Raw genomic sequence first — 19,467 nt, 5'->3', positions numbered from 1 at the left:
AAGGAAAGTTCGGTCTACAGTGGTTGTATATAATTCATTTTTATTGATTTACAAAGGCACCAATTTATTCCAATGAAAGAGAGAGACAGAGGCAGTTATCCAAACTGAAAATGATAGAGCCTTATTCTGTGCAACAAGAATGGCAGTAGTTTCACAGGGACGTTACATGTACGTGGAACAGGGGACACCCTGAAGTGTACAATGCCATTCTGGAAGAAATGTACCTCAACATTAAGGCAAATCAAAAGAAAAAGTAATGATTGTCCCAGAATCAGACCTTTGTGACAAAGAAAACCCATTTCAAAAATCAATGCTAGTTAATTTCCCCAAAATGATCACAGCTTGTTAGTGTCATTAGAGCAAGTATGTCTAGGGCAATGTCAACACACTTGTCAGCAGAAACATTTTCTAAATGCAGCGAGGCCTCAGGTCTCCTCAAAAATAGTTGCTAGCTGGGTTCCTGAAGAACCAGGCAATCAGGCTGGGGCCTCTCTGAGGTACTCCAGCCTAGGGACATGTTTGTTTGTTTTCCAACATTTTACACAGGTATGAGCTGCTCCGTTGTGAAGCCATCCAACAGCATGCTTTCTCAGTGCAACACGCCCGGGGCACCAAGATATCTGGATATACAGTAGCTGAAGCTGGTTCTCTGATTCATTATTTCAAGCTCTCATTTTTCTAAATAAATTACATTTAAGCATAAAAGTTAACCCCCAGCATGTTATATTGTAGCTAAATAGATGTACACAAAATAGAAAAGACCGAAGTACTTTCACATTCTGTTGGATGTTGTAAATCCAGGCACGTATCAGATTGTTTATTGTCGCATCCAAAACAGCTCTGGCCATGAGCGTAGCGGAGGAGATTCCTGTCATAAAGAGTCCCCATGGGGGCCAAGTTCATGACCCCCGAAATTGAACATTGGCTAGAACGGTGAACACAAGCATTCACTCCACCACTGACAGCGTTTACATCAGGGAGAGCTGGGAAAGTTAAAGGGATGCAAAGCTGGAGAAACCAAGCGATCATGTTCCCCTAGCATGTTAGCTCGCCAAGGCCAAACTCTGGCGTTAGGTATCATTCAACCTCCGATTACCTCATCACGAGCATGGAGATCGAAGGAAAGAAAACCAAGACAAGGACCTAGTCAGGGTTTAGTCTAAACCTAGAGGGCAGAAAATGGCTTTGGTTTAAAGACTAGCTCCTCAAAAGTAACTGGGCAAGATGTCGAAAGTAACAATAAGTGCAAACCATACCGCGAGGATCTGGGGATCTAGGCACGGGTTGTAAGAGGGCTTTCCAACTAAGCAAGGCTCAAGGTCATTATTGCCGTCAGCAACCCCTATATCTCAAAGTTGGGGGACAAAATGCCCCCTTCAGGTAAGCAGGGGTACATTGATGTGTGGAGTAGGCCATCAGCCCACCCATAAAGGGGTTAATATACATATACATACAGCAACACAATGAAGGTAGCTGAATCAAATGCATGAAGCCAAGTGCCATCAAGTCCTTGAGCCTTGCCAGGTATGTGTTTAAACCCCCCCTCCCCCCCCTCTCCCCAGGGGATAAAGTGCAGGCACTTCCTCGCCAATCGGTCAATCAGCTGTTGGGAAGGTGATGGGATGTTGACTTTCGTGCTGTAATTCCGATGGCCAAGCATCATAGAGCATTGGGTCAAATGCATAGGTATCCAACAGGGTGGGGGGGGGAGAACAGGGGAACAAACCCAACCTCAGTGCCTCAGTGTGCTGGATGCTCTGAAATATGACAAGAACTTGAAGCAGAGGCTGACCACAAAATACCAGATGTTGCGTGCCATCTGAGACCGGGCGATGAAGACCCGCCACACAAGCACCAACATGACGGTGTTGAACGTATAGCGAATGTTCCTCAGCCTGGAAGAGGAGGAGATCAAACTGATGGGGGACAGCATTTGCAAAACAACACAGACACATCCAGCACTCAGCAAGGAATCAGACGTTCGGGCACATGCTGAGACTATCAATTTGTAGCGGGTCAAGCTCTTACTTATTGAGGTGCTTCCTGGCCGCCGGCAGTCCTGACAGTTCCTCATTCAGGACATACTTCTTGGTCCCCATGCAGTAACTCTCCATGTATTCAGCCCAGTGCAGCTGTCTGACATCGAAGTTAAACATCTGGAAGAAGATATTATGGATTGAGAAAACTGAGCAAGCATACAGCTAAAGTTGGATGGGATTAACCTCAAAAGCAGATCGAACTGCACACTGATTTTCCAGCACAAGTGTCATTTCTGGACTCAGAGGGTATTCAAGCACATCATTACCCACACACTTCACCCCAAATATGCCAGACATCCATGGAGCAGCATTTCAGGGACAATGTCCTCATTCACACACGCCCCTCCTTCCAGTTATACTACGTTCCACATGCATCATTCGTGACCACATGCTCCAGGGCAAACCACCCACGTCAGCTGTAGTGAATTTCCATGGCACCAGTGCTGCACCCCTCATACATAGCACCATTATACGCACTTATAGGAGTTACGGTCAAAAGCCGTGTATTACATATCCATGTTGAAGGACAGCAGATCAAACCACAGCCGCCAGCTCAGCAGGAGCCCTGCAGCCCTGATGGGACGGTGAGCCGTACCTTCCGGTCCTGTGGGCTCATCTGGTTCAGGAGCATGGTCATGTTGTCCGTGTTCCACGTCCACGAGTGGCTGGTGAAATACTCCAATACCATCATGGCCTTGTGGAGTCGTGTGATGGTCTTCATCATCCTGTCACCATGGCAACACATCAGGCATACAACAGGGGTGCGGGGGAAGGCTCACTAACCCTACAGCCCTCCCCAGCACAAACAGCACCAACATACTGGATATGGAGTCAGTGCAGAGACCAGAATAAGACATCAGTACCAAAAGACCCCAGACTAGTGTTTCCCCAACCCCGTCCATGGAGACCTAGAGTCGGTCCATGTTTTTGCTCCATCCCAGCTCCCGGAGCAAAAACGTGGACTGACTACAGGTCTCCGAGGACCAGATTGGGGAAACACTCTCCTAGACAGGGTGAGGACAAGAAGCTCACTGAGTGTCACCGTGCCAGGGGAAACCCAAAACAGAAGCTCATCTGGCATGTCTTGGTACAGTCTGATGGTCATTCCACTGAAAAATCCAGCATTCAGGAAATTATAGCAGGAAATGGTTTGGGAATGGAACTGATATGGGAAAGCTATGGATTTACAGGAGGCATACGTGGAGGCGGGGTCATCTCCAAAGCTATTGGGCTCATGTGGCATGAAGACGGACTGAGAAGGAAAGGATGGGGGGAGGAGGAAAAATCCGAGCATATATGCACTGTGTTGCTGTAACAAACCGCCATACAAAAAGCTCATGGAAGCAGCCAGCCGGTCTGCAAAATGTCCTGTTCAGCATAAGGGCTGATATCAGTTGCATTTGTTCATAGCTAGTGACCGATTTTAAATAATCACTGTGCATATGTGTCACTCTCAGTTTCCCCACCAAAGAAAGAAACAACACGTGACTGAGCAATTAAAAGGTGAATCATCCAAATCAGAAACAAGGATGAAAACTGCAATCTATTGGACAAATCAATCAGTCATTTTCCCTAACATGTGTCCAGCTGCTTTATACTGTATGAGTGTAGACCATTAGCTGCAAAACCACATCCTCACAAAATGCCTGATTTTGGAAACTGGAAAGGACCAATGTATTGCTTGATACCAAACACCCCACGTCAGGTAACATTTTGCACCTTGAACTTGAATCTTATCAGTCGTATTCATCCATTACGAGTCAGAGCCAGTGAGAAACTCGCAGACAGTCAGAGCTGCCATTTTTAAATTTTTTCTCAAATTTAGCCCCGCCCCTCAGGAGGAGGAGGAACTGGGAGTTTCTAAAGGCAACATGGTGGGCACTTGGCATCAATGCAACCCAAGGATGATAGTCTGACCCAGGCTGGTGGCAGATGATTACGGTGCAGCACAGGGGTCCCATGTCACCCCCAGACTTAATGGCACGACTCACCAAGGAGAAATGGCAGGGCAACTGGCTGACCAATCAGAGGCCCACACAAGGTGGGAAGCCAAAGACAAAAACTAGAGCCTTGACGCCAATGCCAAGCGGGGGAGGGGCACACTGACACACTACCAGTGGCTTCACGTCCTACGCCCACAAGGGCCACATGTGACATGTGTGACTGAGCCAAAGTGCCCCCTATGCCCCCTGGAAGCAACAGCGCGCCAGTGGCTGCCGCTCCGAGTCCGATGCCATGAAGTCGAGCAAACAGCTGAGCTTGCTTCCTCCCCGCCAGCGACACCCAGTGGTGCAGGGAGAGAGAAGCAGCCAGACCTTACCGGGGCTGGCGGCCCGTCAGCCTGAGGTAGCCGTCATAGAGCAGCGCGGGCAGCGTGTGACTCACTGTGGTCCAGTACTGATTGGTAAAGGGGTTGGACCGCAGGTTTACATTGGGCCGCCTGAACGGCTGTTCTAAGGGGTTGGTCTTGAAGGTCATGTTTATACAGTATTCTGCAGAGAGAACATCACAGCAGCCTTTAACAGAGGCAGACACGCACACACACACGCTGGGGACGAGGGCGCAGAACCAGGCGCAGCGGCCTGCCGTTATGCGCCCTTACCCAGAAGGCAGCTTCACACAAACCCCTAGCTATGGCGAGATCGCGCGCGCGGGCAGGGTGGGGCGGGCCGGTGCTGAGAGCGGCGTTTACCTGGGCGCTCTTCCCGTCATCCGGAGGTAGAGATCATATAGGAAGGCCGGGACCTTGTGACTCACAGCTATCCAGTACTGATTGATAAGGTGATTGGATGTGAGATTAACATGAGGCCTCCTGAAAGCCTGCTCCAGGGGCTTCCTCTTGAAAGTGGATATTACATGGTACTCTAAGGGAGAGAAGTGTGGCAGAGTGAAGCCGGCGGGGCCCTCGGGGTCACCGCGGCGCTCAAACCCGCTGGCTTTAACAGAGGCTGAAGTCAGCGGCGACAGTCAGGTTTCTGAAGCTGATACTATACAGTGGAGCAGGAATAACGAGCGGCAACTGCAGATCCACCTGGAAAGCTGGAGAAGCATCACGGGCAACTGTATTCTACACGGGATTCACTGCACAGCCGTTCTATGCGATTCCAACATTCATCACTAAGCAATTAAATGAACCGACATGACTGTATGCACTCAATAGCACTGATTAAATGCTGGAGTGCCAGAGAGGAACCCCCCCCCCCCCCCCCCAGCATTTGCAGGAAGTATGAAATCATATTTATAAGCCATTTCTCACTCTGGCACACCCGGATTAGACGACATACTGCATTTAATACAAGTAATGGAATCCTAATTGAAATTGCTTGCTAAAAATGACACTATACAGATGGCCAAATATCCAAGAGGAAACCCTCCATTTAAATCCTGAGAAGCAGCTTGGACCATTTCCCCACCCCCACTAGCAAAAGGACCAAACTAATGGGTCACTGATGATCAAGAAACTGAGGCTCATCCCCAGACTCAAAACCCACCTCAAACACCTGCATTTCAGCCCAAACCTTCGCAGTAGATGTGCACATTTGGGAAGAACCCCACCTGCAGTTTGGTTATACTGGTCTTACAATCCAGCAAGACAGGATCTGACACATATTAACCTGGGGGTGAGCCGACAGTCACACTACACTCTACAGATTTAAAAAAAAGCTTTTGGTCTCTACTCAGAGCACATGGACTCGTGGGTGTAGAAGCCCTTTGAGTGATTTAATCTTATCATTGGGTTAAAGCTGCCAGCACCAGCACTGCGTTTGGCCAGTGGGAGCAGGGAGGGTCCACAGCCATCACAAAGCGCCCAGAGATACTCGCTGGAGTCACACTGAGGCCAATTCAGTCAACCAGTCACTTAAAAGAGCAAAAACACAGCAAGGAGCAGGATGTTCCTACCGACTTCTCCCCAGTGGAAGGGGTTGATGCCTCCGGTTGTGCAGTTATACACCAGCAGATTCTTTGGCCTACAGTAGAGATATGGACCTCAAGGTCAGACGGGTCATTTAGTGTCACCTGCGCCCCCAAAGACCTCGGATCGCAGCCCCAGCCTACCTGCTGAATCGCTGTGAGCCCGAGAACCAAGCGGCTGCCAGCGTGGCATTGATGACCACGTCAACCGGGACAAGGTCGGCTACGGCATCATTGGAGGCTCTCATGGTACGTAGGATCCCCTTTCCAGCCTGGGGGGGAAGAGGGGACAAAGTATTGAGCCATCTGGGGTCTTTGGTCCCCCACGAAAGTGGGACTGGAGTAAAAAGGCATGCTTACTGCAATGAAAATCCCGCTGGGGCCATTGAAGTTATCAATCCAGCCCTATCAGGGAAGAAGGAGAGACTGTTTGGAGGAACATCAAAACAGGTCTGGCAGGATAACACAACACCGACCTAACGGGTTAACAAAGCAGGTCTAACAGCTTTTAGACATTAAATCATCCATGCGTGAGGTTTATCAAACGCCAGTCAGATACAACCTGGAACCCAAGAGTGTTAGACGACTGTTAAACAGGCAGCCAATGGGAGAGGTGGGACTCGCAGCAGTGCCGAAACTCACGGGGAACGGCTCCTGCCAGCTGGCCCCCACGATCGAGGGCCGGATGATGGCCACGTTGAGACCCCCTGACTCCTGCTGGACGAGGTACTCTGCCAGCGCCTTGGTGTATGTGTAGGTGTTGGGTCTGTCACCTATGAGCTTTGGCGTGATAAGGCTCACCAGCTTTTCATCCATCCATCTATATGATAAACCGAACACAGAGTTTAAACTCAACACTACAGACGGGCCGCATGTCCATAGCAGCTAGAACTAGTCAACCAACCTGAGCCCGTTTTCAGAAGGTGGCCTCTTCTTGAACTCATTAAAAGTTCATAAAACAGGAACCACAAAGTGGAAACCCTTTCGGGCACAACCACAGTGACACTGCAGTCGTGTTGGGAAGCCCGTAGGTCACCAGGTGCTCAAGAACGAACTTCAAAGACGCCTCAAGCTAATACTCATGCGGGACAACCGTTCAAGTTTTTACCCGATTAAATATTCTTATATGGACCCTCAGATACAGTGTAGTGATCACTGAACGCAGTCGTACCTGCCACTCGAAACCTCACTGGCGATACATTACCCAACGTGCCTGAGGTTATCAGCAAAAACCTTGCAGGCATGACATCAGAGATAAGTTACACACTGCTGGGTAACTGAGCCTAGCATGCTCATGCAGATTAGAATGTGTACCAAGCCAGGACTGGAGCTGTACACCACATATAAAGTACGCATTCACCTGGCTCCTCTCATTTGTTGCATTTATCAAAGCTCACACGCCATTCGGCACTCTGTTCATGCAAGAAAGCGATTGTACAGAAGAGCCGAGCGCTTGATTCTTACTCCAGAGAGTCTATGAGCTTCTTGTAGTCGACAGGTGGCGGATACACCATCTCCTCAATGACTGTTCGGTCACAGTTGGCATAAGCTGTGGACACGTGGATTAACACCTCCAGATGCTTCATCCTCTGCGCCAGAGCCACGATCTTCTGCGTGGCCAGTACGTTCAGCAGCATCGCTTCCCTGCGACAGAAATCTTGCGTCAGGGTTGGGTTTGTGAGTACCGGCAGTCCGCAGGTTACGAATGAGAGCCAGAGAAATGCAGCCCATCATCAGAAATTATACAGTAATAATAAAAAGTGACAACACACAATGCCGCACCTCAAGCCAAAACTGCTGAAGCTGCACAAATGTTTTCACAAACACTGCAAAGTAATGTGCCTGTATTACAAACCAATGTAGTTAACCTGAATATGAAATATAATTGATTTTATGGCAGTGCATTCATAAGTACCGCCTGTGTGACTAGGGATGGGAAATCGAGAATCGGTTCCGATTTGGTTGCGAAGATCCGGAATCGCACACCACGATTCATCCGGACTTTTCAGGTCGCGCGAAATGACATCACATGCCGCGCTCTCAGGGCAAGGCTGCGTTTTACCAAGGACGACGACCACTGTGCAGCGTGCAATCAATGCGAAGCCGTTGTCACCTCTAAGGGTGGTAACGGTAGTAATATGCTTAAGCATTTAAGCCGTCAGCACGGCATTACATTTAAAGATGCCATGTGACGGCCACAGTGCAGGCTCCGTGGTCTCCATAGTCGCGGGTAACTAACTACGGTGCCTTAACCTACAGACACGTTTTCTGAAACAAACGAATTCTGTAGTACATTTGTTTCATCCATTTTAGAAGATGACATGCAGGGTGGCAGCGATAACTCCTCTGAGGCAGCAATCTCATCATGCCCGGAAAAAAACGAAACCCGTTCTCGATAGCTTTCCAGGCAGCGAAATGTGATGAGGAGAGGGTGAGAGAGTGTCACCGGGCCGTGAAAGTTCGTGGTGAAAGGTTTGCATCTCTTCACAAGGAGCGGAGCAAAAAGCTTTTCGGTAGGCACTGGTAGCGAACCGCTTTCATTAGTTTTGTATGTCATTACATTGTAAAGCAGATGTGTAATATTAAACTAGGGTGTTGTCCAATTTAGGAGCGCAAGTAAGTTTAACAATGTTCAAGTGTTAAAGACAAGAAGATGACCTGGTTTTGCGGTAATGTGCCTGTGTGCTTCTTACCACAGTGTAGTATAATGAAAATATTTTTCATTATTCATATTACACTGCAGCTAATAAAACAGTTGCTGAAAACTGCACAGGACAACTTTTTAATAAATATGTAGCTAACCAGGTCTAACTACCAGTCCACAAAATTATAATCAGTGATACATTTTTATTTATTTTACAGTGATTATGAATTGATAAGGGAATCGATAAAGAACCGGATCGATAAGAAGAATCGATGACGGCACCGACATCAATAATTTCTTAACGATTCGCATCCCTATGTGTGACAAAAACAAGGAGGGCACAGAGCATTGGTTACAACCAGAGAGGAGAGCGGCGGGAAAACGAGACCCCAGAGGCTGGCCTTTATCGCTCTAAAGCAGCCTCCCGAGAGCCCTAATCCGAGCGGCAGTGAGGAGAGACCGTGCTCACTTCAGCGGCTCGTTGAATCTCACGGTGGCAGCACAGTGGAATACGATGTTGACGCTGCCCTCCAGCATCTCCTGGTCCTCTTTGCTCAAACTCAGCTCTGGCTGTGTCAGGTCACCGCTTACGGCCACGATTTTCTTGGAAAAACATGGCTGCTCTTCTTTCAGCCTGTCAAAAAGCTAAATGGGGGGTGGGATAAGAACACAGGCTGGTCACAAAGAAAAGACATAACAGCTCTTAGGTGCAGCACTAGGGGGGGGGAGTGGGGACCAGCAAAGAACCACACCTTGCAGTTCACCATGTCGGCAATTCGTTCCCCGGGGGCCTGGCCCGCCTTCTGCCGAACCAGCACATATGCAGCCTTCACATCAGGGCAGGAGCGCAGCAGCTTCTCCAGCAAGACTTTGCCCATAAAGCCGGTCGCCCCTGTGATGAGCACAGTCTTGCCAGCGTAGTACTCCGGAATGGTGGCCATGACAACGACAGCAGCCCTTTGCAGATGGTCCCCTGCAAGACGGAACGCACATGGTTATCAGAGGAGGCTAAGACCGTGGGCCAACAGAAAAGGCCTCCTGGAAGACGGTCCAAACACACACGGTTATCAGAGGAGGCCTACGAGCGTGGGCCAACAGAAAAGGCCTCCTGGGAGACGGTCCAAACACACACGGTTATCAGAGGAGGCCTACAAGTGTGGGCCAACAGAAAAGGCCTCCTGGAAGACGGTCCAAACGCACACAGTTATCAGAGGAGGCCTACAAGTGTGGGCCAACAGAAAAGGCCTCCTGGAAGACGGTCCAAACGCACACGGTTATCAGAGGAGGCCTACGAGCGTGGGCCAACAGAAAAGGCCTCCTGGGAGACGGTCCAAACGCACACAGTTATCAGAGGAGGCCTACAAGTGTGGGCCAACAGAAAAGGCCTCCTGGAAGATGGTCCAAACGCACACGGTTATCAGAGGAGGCCTACGAGCGTGGGCCAACAGAAAAGGCCTCCTGGGAGACGGTCCAAACGCACAGCACAGCTCCGAAAAAGGAGTCGGCGCTGCAGCATGAACACGCCGTTTCTTACGGAGCCTCAAAAAGAGTACAGCCAAGAGGGACAACACTGCAATGAGTCACTAACAGCCACTTGTCACCAGAAAAGCAGTTCTATCTGATCTGGTGAATCATTAACAAGCTCAAAACCAATCTGTGCCAATTACAGATAACCCCAGCAGAGCGACAGCGATAACATCCCCATCGTCATCTTATGCCTTTTCAGTTTACACACTTGGACAACCTGACATCACAGACCACGCTCAAATCCGTCACACTGGGAAGCGGGCTGGGCTAAAATGCCGTGTGATTCTGGATGGCGTCCTTCCCGCTCAATGCAGACGCTTGCAGGTAACACGGCACCATCACAGCAGCATCCCTGCTCAATGCAGCAGTTGTGTAGCACAAAATACAGCTGCCAAGGCAACAGCCGTGGGAACCTCAAAAATGGCAGAGATCCCAGCTATGGGGCACCAATGCCCAGTCCACGTCAGGGCTCAAAATCCAACAGCACAACTAGACATTTACTTTATTATAGAGACATTCAACACGGTAACCCAGGCTTGCATACACAAGCACGTCTGTTCATAAACTGCTGGACTGCATGCATAATAAGTCTGATCAGCACTTATAAATCATAAGTATGTAGAATAGGGGAACGTTCCTTTCATACTGTGGAAGCAGCTACTTTCCAAGAGACAATCAGTGCTGGACTCTGAAAACGGAAGCTCGGTGGCAACACCGAGACCTCAACTGCAGAGGCCACAGGCTCAAACGAGGGCGCCATGCATCTGTGCTATGGCGGGGCTTAAACGACAGGAACTACCGCTGGATAGGAAGTAGCACAGCTCCCCGACAAACCTGAACAAAACTGCCCCAAGAATTCACATTAGTTTACTTATAATCCGACACACTGGGACTTCATTGTGCGCCAGTTTAGCAAGCTGATGTGTCAAATTAACACACACAAACACACACAACTTACAAGATTTCTACTTTAAGAAAATGATTTCACCGACTTTTCTGATACGGTGAACAATTTAAGCTTTAAGTACTTCCAATAAATTGCTAAAATAGGTTAATTTCATCTACTTTCATCTACATCGGAAACTACTCGCTGACGAAAGGCCAAATTTGACTCGAAGTAGGGGGTTTTCAAAAACTGCTTTTCGCACCCGAAACTGCTCCTCTGAGCGAAGCGCCGCTACAGAAGAATGGTTTCGCATGCATCCTGGCCCTATTTCGCTTAAGTGCATTTACACCCTTCGTCCCCGAATACTTCCAAAAAGCGAGGAGAAAGTGAGCACACTGCATTATCCTAAGTTTTATGCATGACCAGAGGGCTTGCATACCAAGATATATCGGTTAAGGAAAAGCCCGGAGTTCGCAGTACTGCGGTTGCCAAGTGAGCTCACGTTTACTGGAGCCTGCGGAGCTCCTTTTCTGGGCAGAGCTACGCCGCGCGGGCGGGCTGCAGCCGCGAGCGCTCCGATCCCCGTGGTCAGCAAGACATTCACGCGGCAGCACGCGCACCGTTACCCTATATAAACGCCAGTTGGTTATTCGGCGAGGCAACAACTAAAGCGGAGGCTCAGCCCGTTAGTTTGAAGCGACAGACGGGGAAACATACGCGAAGTCTGCGGAAGCTCCGCACACGTACAGCACTCCATCAAAAAATAGGAACGTAACTTTAAAAAAAATGTACCCATGCAATTCGTACAACACTATACAAAATCGCAATTTAGGGAATTAGCGGCTGCTTTAACTACCCAGCGCGCGGCACATGTGCTAGTTACCTTGTTAAATAAGCATTAGTTCGGTTAATAGAGTCAGCCGAGGTACATAAAACTGGTTAATGTGCACCTGTCTACTTACTAACCCCTCAACGTACCGCAGAAACAGACGAAGGCTGACGCGCCTCCCCGGAGACACGGAAACAGGGAGCCGTATGGCGGAGCCGGCGGGGGGGCCCTCACCCCCTCACCCCGACGCTCCGAGCTCGCGACACCGCGAGCATTACCTGCACTTCTTGGAAACCCCGGCGTGACCGTTAGCTTCCCGTCCCTTAAAATCCGCATGTTCCGTCGATCTCTAGAGCGGCTCTGCAAACAACGCCAGCCAAAAAGTCATCTTTACCTGTGACACCCTAGTACCTCCAACGAGCGGCGTTACCCCCCTCTGCAGCAGACCCCTGGCGCTCGGCAGCTCGCAACTCCGCAGGCCACACCGACACACACACAGTAAGTTACTACGTGCGCAGGGACCGCCGGCAGAGCTCGCAGAATAATGGGTTCTGCCTCCGCTGATTGACTACAGGGAGAAGGCGATCGGCGATGCCTAACAGGAAGTGATGCAAACACCCGCCTCTAGTAGCACTAGTGGCTCTCTGTGTTTCGTGTTTTATGCATTAAGGTTTAGCCAGCTCCATTTCTTTTTACAGGCGATTGTAGTGATTTATGATGTGTTTTATCGTTGCACTCATCATTTTTGCGTTCAACACGTCTGTACAACTTTAGTTGCTGTCTTGATTTTGCAACGTGTAGCTGTATTTATTATGTGAAATATATTGATGTAACAGGGCATCTATATATACTGTTATTCATCTTATTTACGCATTACGTTAATAAAAAGCTGCCGTTTTCATCTCTCGGAAATTGCAGGAAAAGGAGCCGATAGCTATATAACGTGTAAGTTTGTTAGTGAATGCAAAACACTTTTTAAAAATGCACAAATGAAAATATTTAAGACATCTTGTAGTTTTTTAAAGATTTTGTAGTGAAAGAAGGATGTATTCTTCTTGGACGCATTAAATCTGTTGTTTTGGAGAAGGACTATATCTACGTTTTACCCTTGTTTAATTATTTTACTCTGCCTTTAATAGGTTTGCTCTATATGAAACGGACATTTTTGGGGTAATTATAACGTAAATCACACAGCAATTATTTAAACAAAACTTTTCTTCCATACATTGCAGTGAGAATTTAACTACGTTTCTTGCATGATGAAATTGAGTTTCTTAAATGCATTTCTTACACAACTGAATTTCTAACGCAAATGTATTTAGTGATATCCCTAAATATGGACTACTCAAGATTTATCGGTGATTGGATGAAATGGCTTGCAGTTCTCAGACAGCAGGAAGATTATGTCATCTTTCGTTACAACTCATCTTTTAAGCAATTAGTAATTACAAGTGATTCAGTTGTTCCATAATAAATGCTGATTAAATATTCGCTACTACAAAAATCTTTTTCCATGTTTCGAATGTGCAAAATGCAAATTGATACGAGTGGTATGCAAAATCGTGCACTCATGCATATATAAATGTATACTAACATGTCTTTGCATTTGTGAAACTGATATTCCACATATAGCAATATTCCATTTCGGCGTTCTCAGATATCTTGATTGTATAATTACCAGGAAGCCAATCCAGTTTACTGGATGGTGATTGAATTGTTGCCTGCTGTGAGATTACTGAATGGTTGAATGTCTGACAAACCGTCTTGGTGGCATAACTTAGTCAATCATTTGATTTAATGAAGTATGGCTGCGATAGTGTTAACATGTATACATAATTCAAGGTAAAATGAAAACAAATGGAAACCAAACATCGATGAAACAATTATAAAATCGTTATTGAATGATGGAATAGTTATTTTTAAAAAACGTACGTGATCACTTGTATTTTCACAATTTTCTATAAATCAAACTATTGCCTTTTTACCATCGCAAATAGACAAGCTAGTATCAGTATTGTGCAATGAAAGCCGGCACAATAAAACCGTCCTTGTTTGAGAGTTGGGTTTTCAAGCACCGCCATCTAGTGTAAATATATTTAACATTTATCATGATTCGCAATAAAGTGATAATTAAGAGTGTCTGAAATACCCTTTATCCATCCATTTTCCAAACCGCTTATTCTACTGGGTCGCGAGTGGGCCGTTAATACTATAAGCGACATAGGCAGCCGTCTAGGGCGCCAATTTCTGGTTGACTTGCTAACCAATTTCACTTTACCTCGGACGGCGGGTGTGATCGCTTAGGGCACCACATTGGCTAGGACCCGTTTTGGAAGAATAAGTGTGGGGTTAGTGTTAAAATTAACTTTTTTTTTTGACAGCCCGCTGAGTGCGTTAACCAGCAGCGGTACATAGAGGGGAGTCAACAATTCACACAACGCTCACACTCGCAGTTAGACGCCAGCAACACACGCATTCTACGGCAAACATTGTATGGGGTGCTCCACTTACTAATTACACTGAATGCACAGGTGCACCCCCGTGAGATTACAGAATTGACACATTTATGTAACTTTCTAGTGTGGCACAAAGCATGCTAATCATCTGCTTAATTATTTCCCGCATAAGCAGCCCCCTGGTATCACACTGCCCACACCTGAGGGGTTAGCTGTTCTAGTAGCCCCCAAGTCCCCCAAATGCAGCAGAGGCTGGTCCCTGGCATACCCTCATCCTCTGGCATGTCATATTCTGCCACTGCTGCAGGGGGATGAGGTCAGGCCAGGGGGTGATACTGTGCTAGGCGATCCCTATGTAGCACATCAGTCTTTTGTTGTTCGGGCAGCTGCATGCAATAAGCAACATTAAAGAGCTGCTCCAGGACCTGCCCCAGTCCGCTGCAATGGCTGTCCTGTTTGGGTCCCTCCTTGCAGATGGAGCAGGATACTGAAACTGCCAAAGTCTTGCCTGCAGCTGTAGGCATTGTGGTTGAGCGTCTGTCATTGCACCTTGGAGCTGTCGGGTCAGCTCAAGCACCACCCTCAGATATGCTCCATAGCCATACCCCATAGCCAGAAATAAATTTGCGGTTGGGGGGGGGGGGGTTTCAGTCCCGGCAGGCAGAGCAAATTTTGAAGTAGGAATTCAAACTTGTAACTTTACTGTGTGGCTTACTTCCCTGCTCCACAACTGGCTAATTTATCTCCTTTGGTTCTGAGGGCAGTCCGAACATGAAGTCCGCTGGCCTACAGGGCTCCCACCTGAACGTAGCTGGTATGCGCTGAGGCTTCTCCTGTTCTCCTGCACGGACGCCAGTATGCCCCCAGCACCAGAGGCAGGTAGATCACACACAGTTGCTGGTGGTCGACGGGTCCTAGCCCTTAACCATGGGTCCTCCTGCAATCCACCTTTGCTACAGTCCTCAGCATGGCAGGACTGACAGCAGTCATCGTTCTCACAGGGGCGACAAGAAGAGCATCTGTGTTGCCATGGGTTGCCACTCCTGCAGCACCTCCAGCCAGCTGTACCTCAAAAGGAGTCACTTTCAGTCGTTAAGGGAGCAGTTACTCTAGTGCTCCCTCTTCAATGTGCCTTCGGTGGTCTCTGTGACCATGATCCATTTCTGGCCACCATTTCCCCAGAGGATCACCATATCCACACCAAGGTGGAGCATGGCCTTGGACAAGTCAATATGAGCTCCCAGACGGAACTTGAAGTCCAGTTTGTTGATGCAGGAGTCATGGCTATAGGCCAGGTACACCTCCAGCTCTGTAGTCAATGTGATGTCTCTTCCATGCACACCGGTGACGAATGCAGGCCATGGAGCCAGCTGATCAGGGCTTAGGAGGACACCTGGAGGGTGACAGTGGATCCCGCACCCACCAAGGCTCAGCACGCAGAGGCCACGCTCAGCAGACCCACTAGACAAAACAGGAAGAAGGGTTCATTTTAACCCTCTCCACTTCTGCTAAGGCACCACCCAGTGTAGGACGGTCTGTGTTTGGTGACAATATTCAGCTCAAGCTCTGGGTGAGTGAGTCCCCTAATATGAGTCATTCTTTGTTGTCAAAATAGACTAGCAGTTTTGTAATAAAGTGATGACACCAAACACTGGGAGCCCAGGTGTGTGACGTTTTGAGCTCTACTTTGTGGGGGGAGGAAACAAACACAATAAATAGATTATGTTCAAAACAGGGTGAATTTTTGACATGTCAACGGATTGGTGACGGTAATTGAAAAATGTTTTCTAATATGTATTCATTTTCACAGTTGCTGAATGCATTTGTTTTTTTTTTAATTATTCGTGTGGTTTCTCGATGCCCTGTTTTTTTTACAGCGTAAACAATAATTTACAGTCTGCATCCGCATTTTCGAAGAAAAAAAAATATTTTTTTGTTTCGCCACTAGAGGGGGCCATGTGAATATGAATGAATAATCTTGCTGGAGTTCAGATCCGATCCGAGATCAGATCAGGCTGTCGATTGACAAAGCGCCTTTCGTGGATGCGCCGCTCTGGGGCTTTAGTTCTGAGAAATGCAGACTGTGCAGATGGAAGAGCTCCTACTGCGACTCACATTCTTGGTCAAGGGTTGCAAATATTTGGGGTACAAGATTTTTTATACTAATGCATGCCCGTTCAATTATTTGAACGATAATTTTACAACTGAATACACAGACCTTGACTGAGTCATTTCCACTTTCATTAAACCCAGATGTGTTTCAGGACTGACCCGAACTACAGCAATATCAAGACAAATCAAATGTTACAATATTTCTGGGAAGCGTCAGTTTTAATACAAAAAGCAGTATGTTTGTCTTTTGGGGGGACCTTCCAAGGTCACAAACTCCACCTCATTCTGGGGGAAGCCCAGACATTTCCTGGCCAGCTGGGGGAGATCAGTCTCAGGTTCCATCACTCGTGAACAAGTTCCAGAGCGCTTGCAGCTACTGGGACCTACCCCTGGAGCCCGGCCTGGGTTTGGTGTTCACTAAAAAGGGTCATATTGTGAGCCTGGAACCTATCCAAGGAAGCATAGGGCACAAGGCTGGGGTACACCCTGAACAAGATCTCAGTCTGCATTACCCATCCATCTTCCAATTGCCGGTCAGAGTCCAAAAAAAAAGAGTGTAAAAGGGAGGGCAGCAGACAAGGCTGCAGAATGCCAAGTCATTTTAGAGATTCCAGCTAACCTAAGTGCATGTTTTGTTTTATGGGTTTAAACCAGAGTATCTGGGAGAAACTTGCGTGACAGGGAAAGGACATGTCAGCTCCACAAAGACAAAGTGGATATGGGATTCAAACCTGCAACCCTGGACGTGTGAGGCTATGCAACCTCCCACAGAGCAACCCGGCAGCCAATCCATTATTATTATTATTATTATTATTATTATATGAATTATAATATTTGTTGTAGTAGTGGTCCTCCAAGCACTTTTAATTGTTTCCACTAAAAAGTATGTCTTACGTGTATACATATTAAACGCTAACTACATTACTGTACATTCCGTAATAAGCCTGGATTGACGTTTCTGGTCAATGGAGCAGTAGAGAGTTTGATATTGTAGGTACACAACTTAATAGGGAGAATGATTAATGAGTAATTTACAGCGGAGAAATGAAGCCAAATTAAATATTGGTGGGTACGAGCGCTGCCCCCGCTTCTGGCCACTAAAATGAGCATTTGCAACCCCCCGGCCGATAACAGGGGGGTTCGGCCGGCTGACAGCCGGGGCGGCTGGCGTCACACGCCGCGGATCCCCCGGCATCACAGCCAAAATGGCGGAGCTGTGAGCGGGGTAGGCGCTGCCGTGAGCCAGCGGAGCACATTAATGCTGCACTAAACGCGTAGGAGCTAAATGATGAAACCGCGGCTGTAGTCGGAGCAGCACACATTGTGAGAGGACGCGGATCCAGCTCTTTTCCCTGCGCCGTGAGTATGCTGCCGTGCATAGAGGTCGCAGCTCCGGCTACGGCTCGACTCTGCTCAGCGCGGCCCCGCGGTCCCTGAGCCGGGCTCGGTCATCGGGAACGCGGATCGTCAGCGCTTAACGGAATCGCTGCACCCCACGTTTTGAACAGGTTTCTCATTGTTACCGTGGGACCTGAGCAAGGTTTACATTGTGGACGGCTCGGTGGGTTGCGACAGTAACCTTAATGCACAGCCTACAGGTCTAGATCACTATATGGGCTGCCGCGATTATCTCTTTAATAACATGTAGAATAACATGACATCTGGTGAATTTTTACTGTGATTTTAATGTCTGGTTCGATTTTATTTCTCGAAAAGATGGCCAGATAAATAGGCTGGGGATTTTACACTTTGTTCTGCCTGGGTCAGGTTTAGCTGGGCGTGTGGGAATTGGAAATAAAGGCTAGTGTTCACCACCCCCCCCCCCACCCCCCCACCCCCAAGATCGCGCTACTCGCCGCCGGCTGGAATGAAATTATAACAATAATAATAATAATAATAATAATAATAATAATAATAATAGGGGCCGCCGGATTCACTGATTTGCTGGCTTTAACCTCAGCTTCTCATCTTTAACAGTTATCGCCGTGGTCAGCGGCGGGCGGCCGATCGGTGCGGATGCGATGCCCCAAACCTTTCCCCTTTAACGCCGATGCGCTCCAGATGTGCGGTCGGCTTGGGCACGTGTCCGCGCGCGCCGGGGCTGGGCCGGGCGGGGGATCGGCATGGGGGTCAGGGATTCAAACGAAACAAGATACCGTGCACGGCGCCTAAATACGGCGTGTCACAGATGGTGGACAGTGCGGGTTATTTTTAACTTGCTGGCTGCTTTCGGTCAGTAGTGTAGGGGACAGTGCTAATCACTATGACAGTGCTAATGGCAGTCGGGAAATGCTGATCACAATATAATTGAACATTTGGTTGTTAAAAACCGTTAGATATACAGGAATAGCCATTTGAGCTCTCGTGATGATTAAATTTCAGCCAGGCAATTAAGCACCCGGTCTTAATCTAATCCTATGGGATGTTCCGGCGGATTAGGATGTAATGCAGCAATTTAGGAGTTGCGAGTGTTTTGTGCAAAGCACCGAACATTTCGGAGAATCCAGCTGCGATAGAAATGCATGTCCTCGACAATAACACTTTGGCATGTGGCTCGTTAGATGTAGATGTTAGAGTAATGCATTAAAAGTTCATCCCGTGTTTTAGCTACAGAGGCTTACTTCCTTTTGTCAGATTTGTGCCGGGGTGTCTAGTAGGCTTCCTGACATTGTTTTGGTTTTCATGTCCTCATGGAGAGAGCAGTTATCCGCAGAGGCCGGGCAAAGGCTTGTCTGGACACATCATGCGTTATGCAGATTCAATGACATAAATACATGGAGGAGGCATACCCCTGTGATCTGACAGGCTCAGCTGCTCCCTCCCAGTAAACACGAACCGGACCCGGTGAGCTGGCAGTCCGGAGAGGAGCTGTGAGGGACTGCAGAAGGGACTCAAAGGAAAACAGGAGGGAGAGCGCAGAAACTCCCAGTGTCAGCCGGGAATCTGACAGTCTTTGCAGGACGCGGTGAATGGAATGAATTCAGGGTGCGACTCGCCGCGGAGGAAAAGCTCAGAGGTGAGATCCACTTGCACTAGTGAAGTAACGCAACGGCGTCCTTAGG

At 48.2% G+C, this 19,467-nt stretch overlaps 2 protein-coding genes across 7 annotated transcripts in view; one reads left to right on the top strand and one right to left on the bottom strand.

Annotated features, from left to right (window-relative positions):
- Positions 1–23: 23 nt before the first annotated feature.
- Positions 24–12,467, bottom strand: far1 (fatty acyl CoA reductase 1). 6 transcript variants are annotated; one of them, XM_049030172.1, is made up of 12 exons: positions 12,232–12,467; positions 9,348–9,568; positions 9,065–9,240; positions 7,416–7,595; positions 6,594–6,771; positions 6,312–6,356; positions 6,096–6,223; positions 5,940–6,007; positions 4,732–4,903; positions 2,635–2,764; positions 2,029–2,156; positions 24–1,895 (listed from the first exon to the last, which is right to left on the bottom strand). In XM_049030172.1, the coding sequence occupies exons 2-12, from the start codon at positions 9,534–9,536 to the stop codon at positions 1,733–1,735; spliced, it is 1,557 nt and encodes a 518-aa protein (XP_048886129.1). In that variant the 5' UTR covers positions 9,537–9,568; positions 12,232–12,467; the 3' UTR covers positions 24–1,732. The 6 variants fall into 6 exon arrangements, 5 of the variants coding, with proteins under 5 accessions (XP_048886129.1, XP_048886131.1, XP_048886130.1 ...); XM_049030174.1 differs by lacking the exon at positions 12,232–12,467 and adding an exon at positions 11,987–12,110; XM_049030173.1 differs by lacking the exon at positions 12,232–12,467 and adding an exon at positions 11,892–12,004.
- Positions 12,468–18,532: 6,065 nt separating this feature from the next.
- The window catches only part of dennd4a (DENN/MADD domain containing 4A), a 43,122-nt gene continuing 42,187 nt past the window's right edge, over positions 18,533–19,467 (top strand). Inside the window, 1 exon segment of the mRNA XM_049031037.1 lies at positions 18,533–19,421. Within this exon segment, the coding sequence (XP_048886994.1) occupies positions 19,380–19,421 (42 nt within the window). The 5' untranslated portion in view covers positions 18,533–19,379.

Source organism: Brienomyrus brachyistius, chromosome 11 (assembly GCF_023856365.1).
Source record: "Brienomyrus brachyistius isolate T26 chromosome 11, BBRACH_0.4, whole genome shotgun sequence".
NCBI lineage: Eukaryota > Metazoa > Chordata > Actinopteri > Osteoglossiformes > Mormyridae > Brienomyrus > Brienomyrus brachyistius.
Note: the sequence above shows the minus strand (reverse complement) of the source record. Positions and strands in the feature narration are given on the sequence as shown.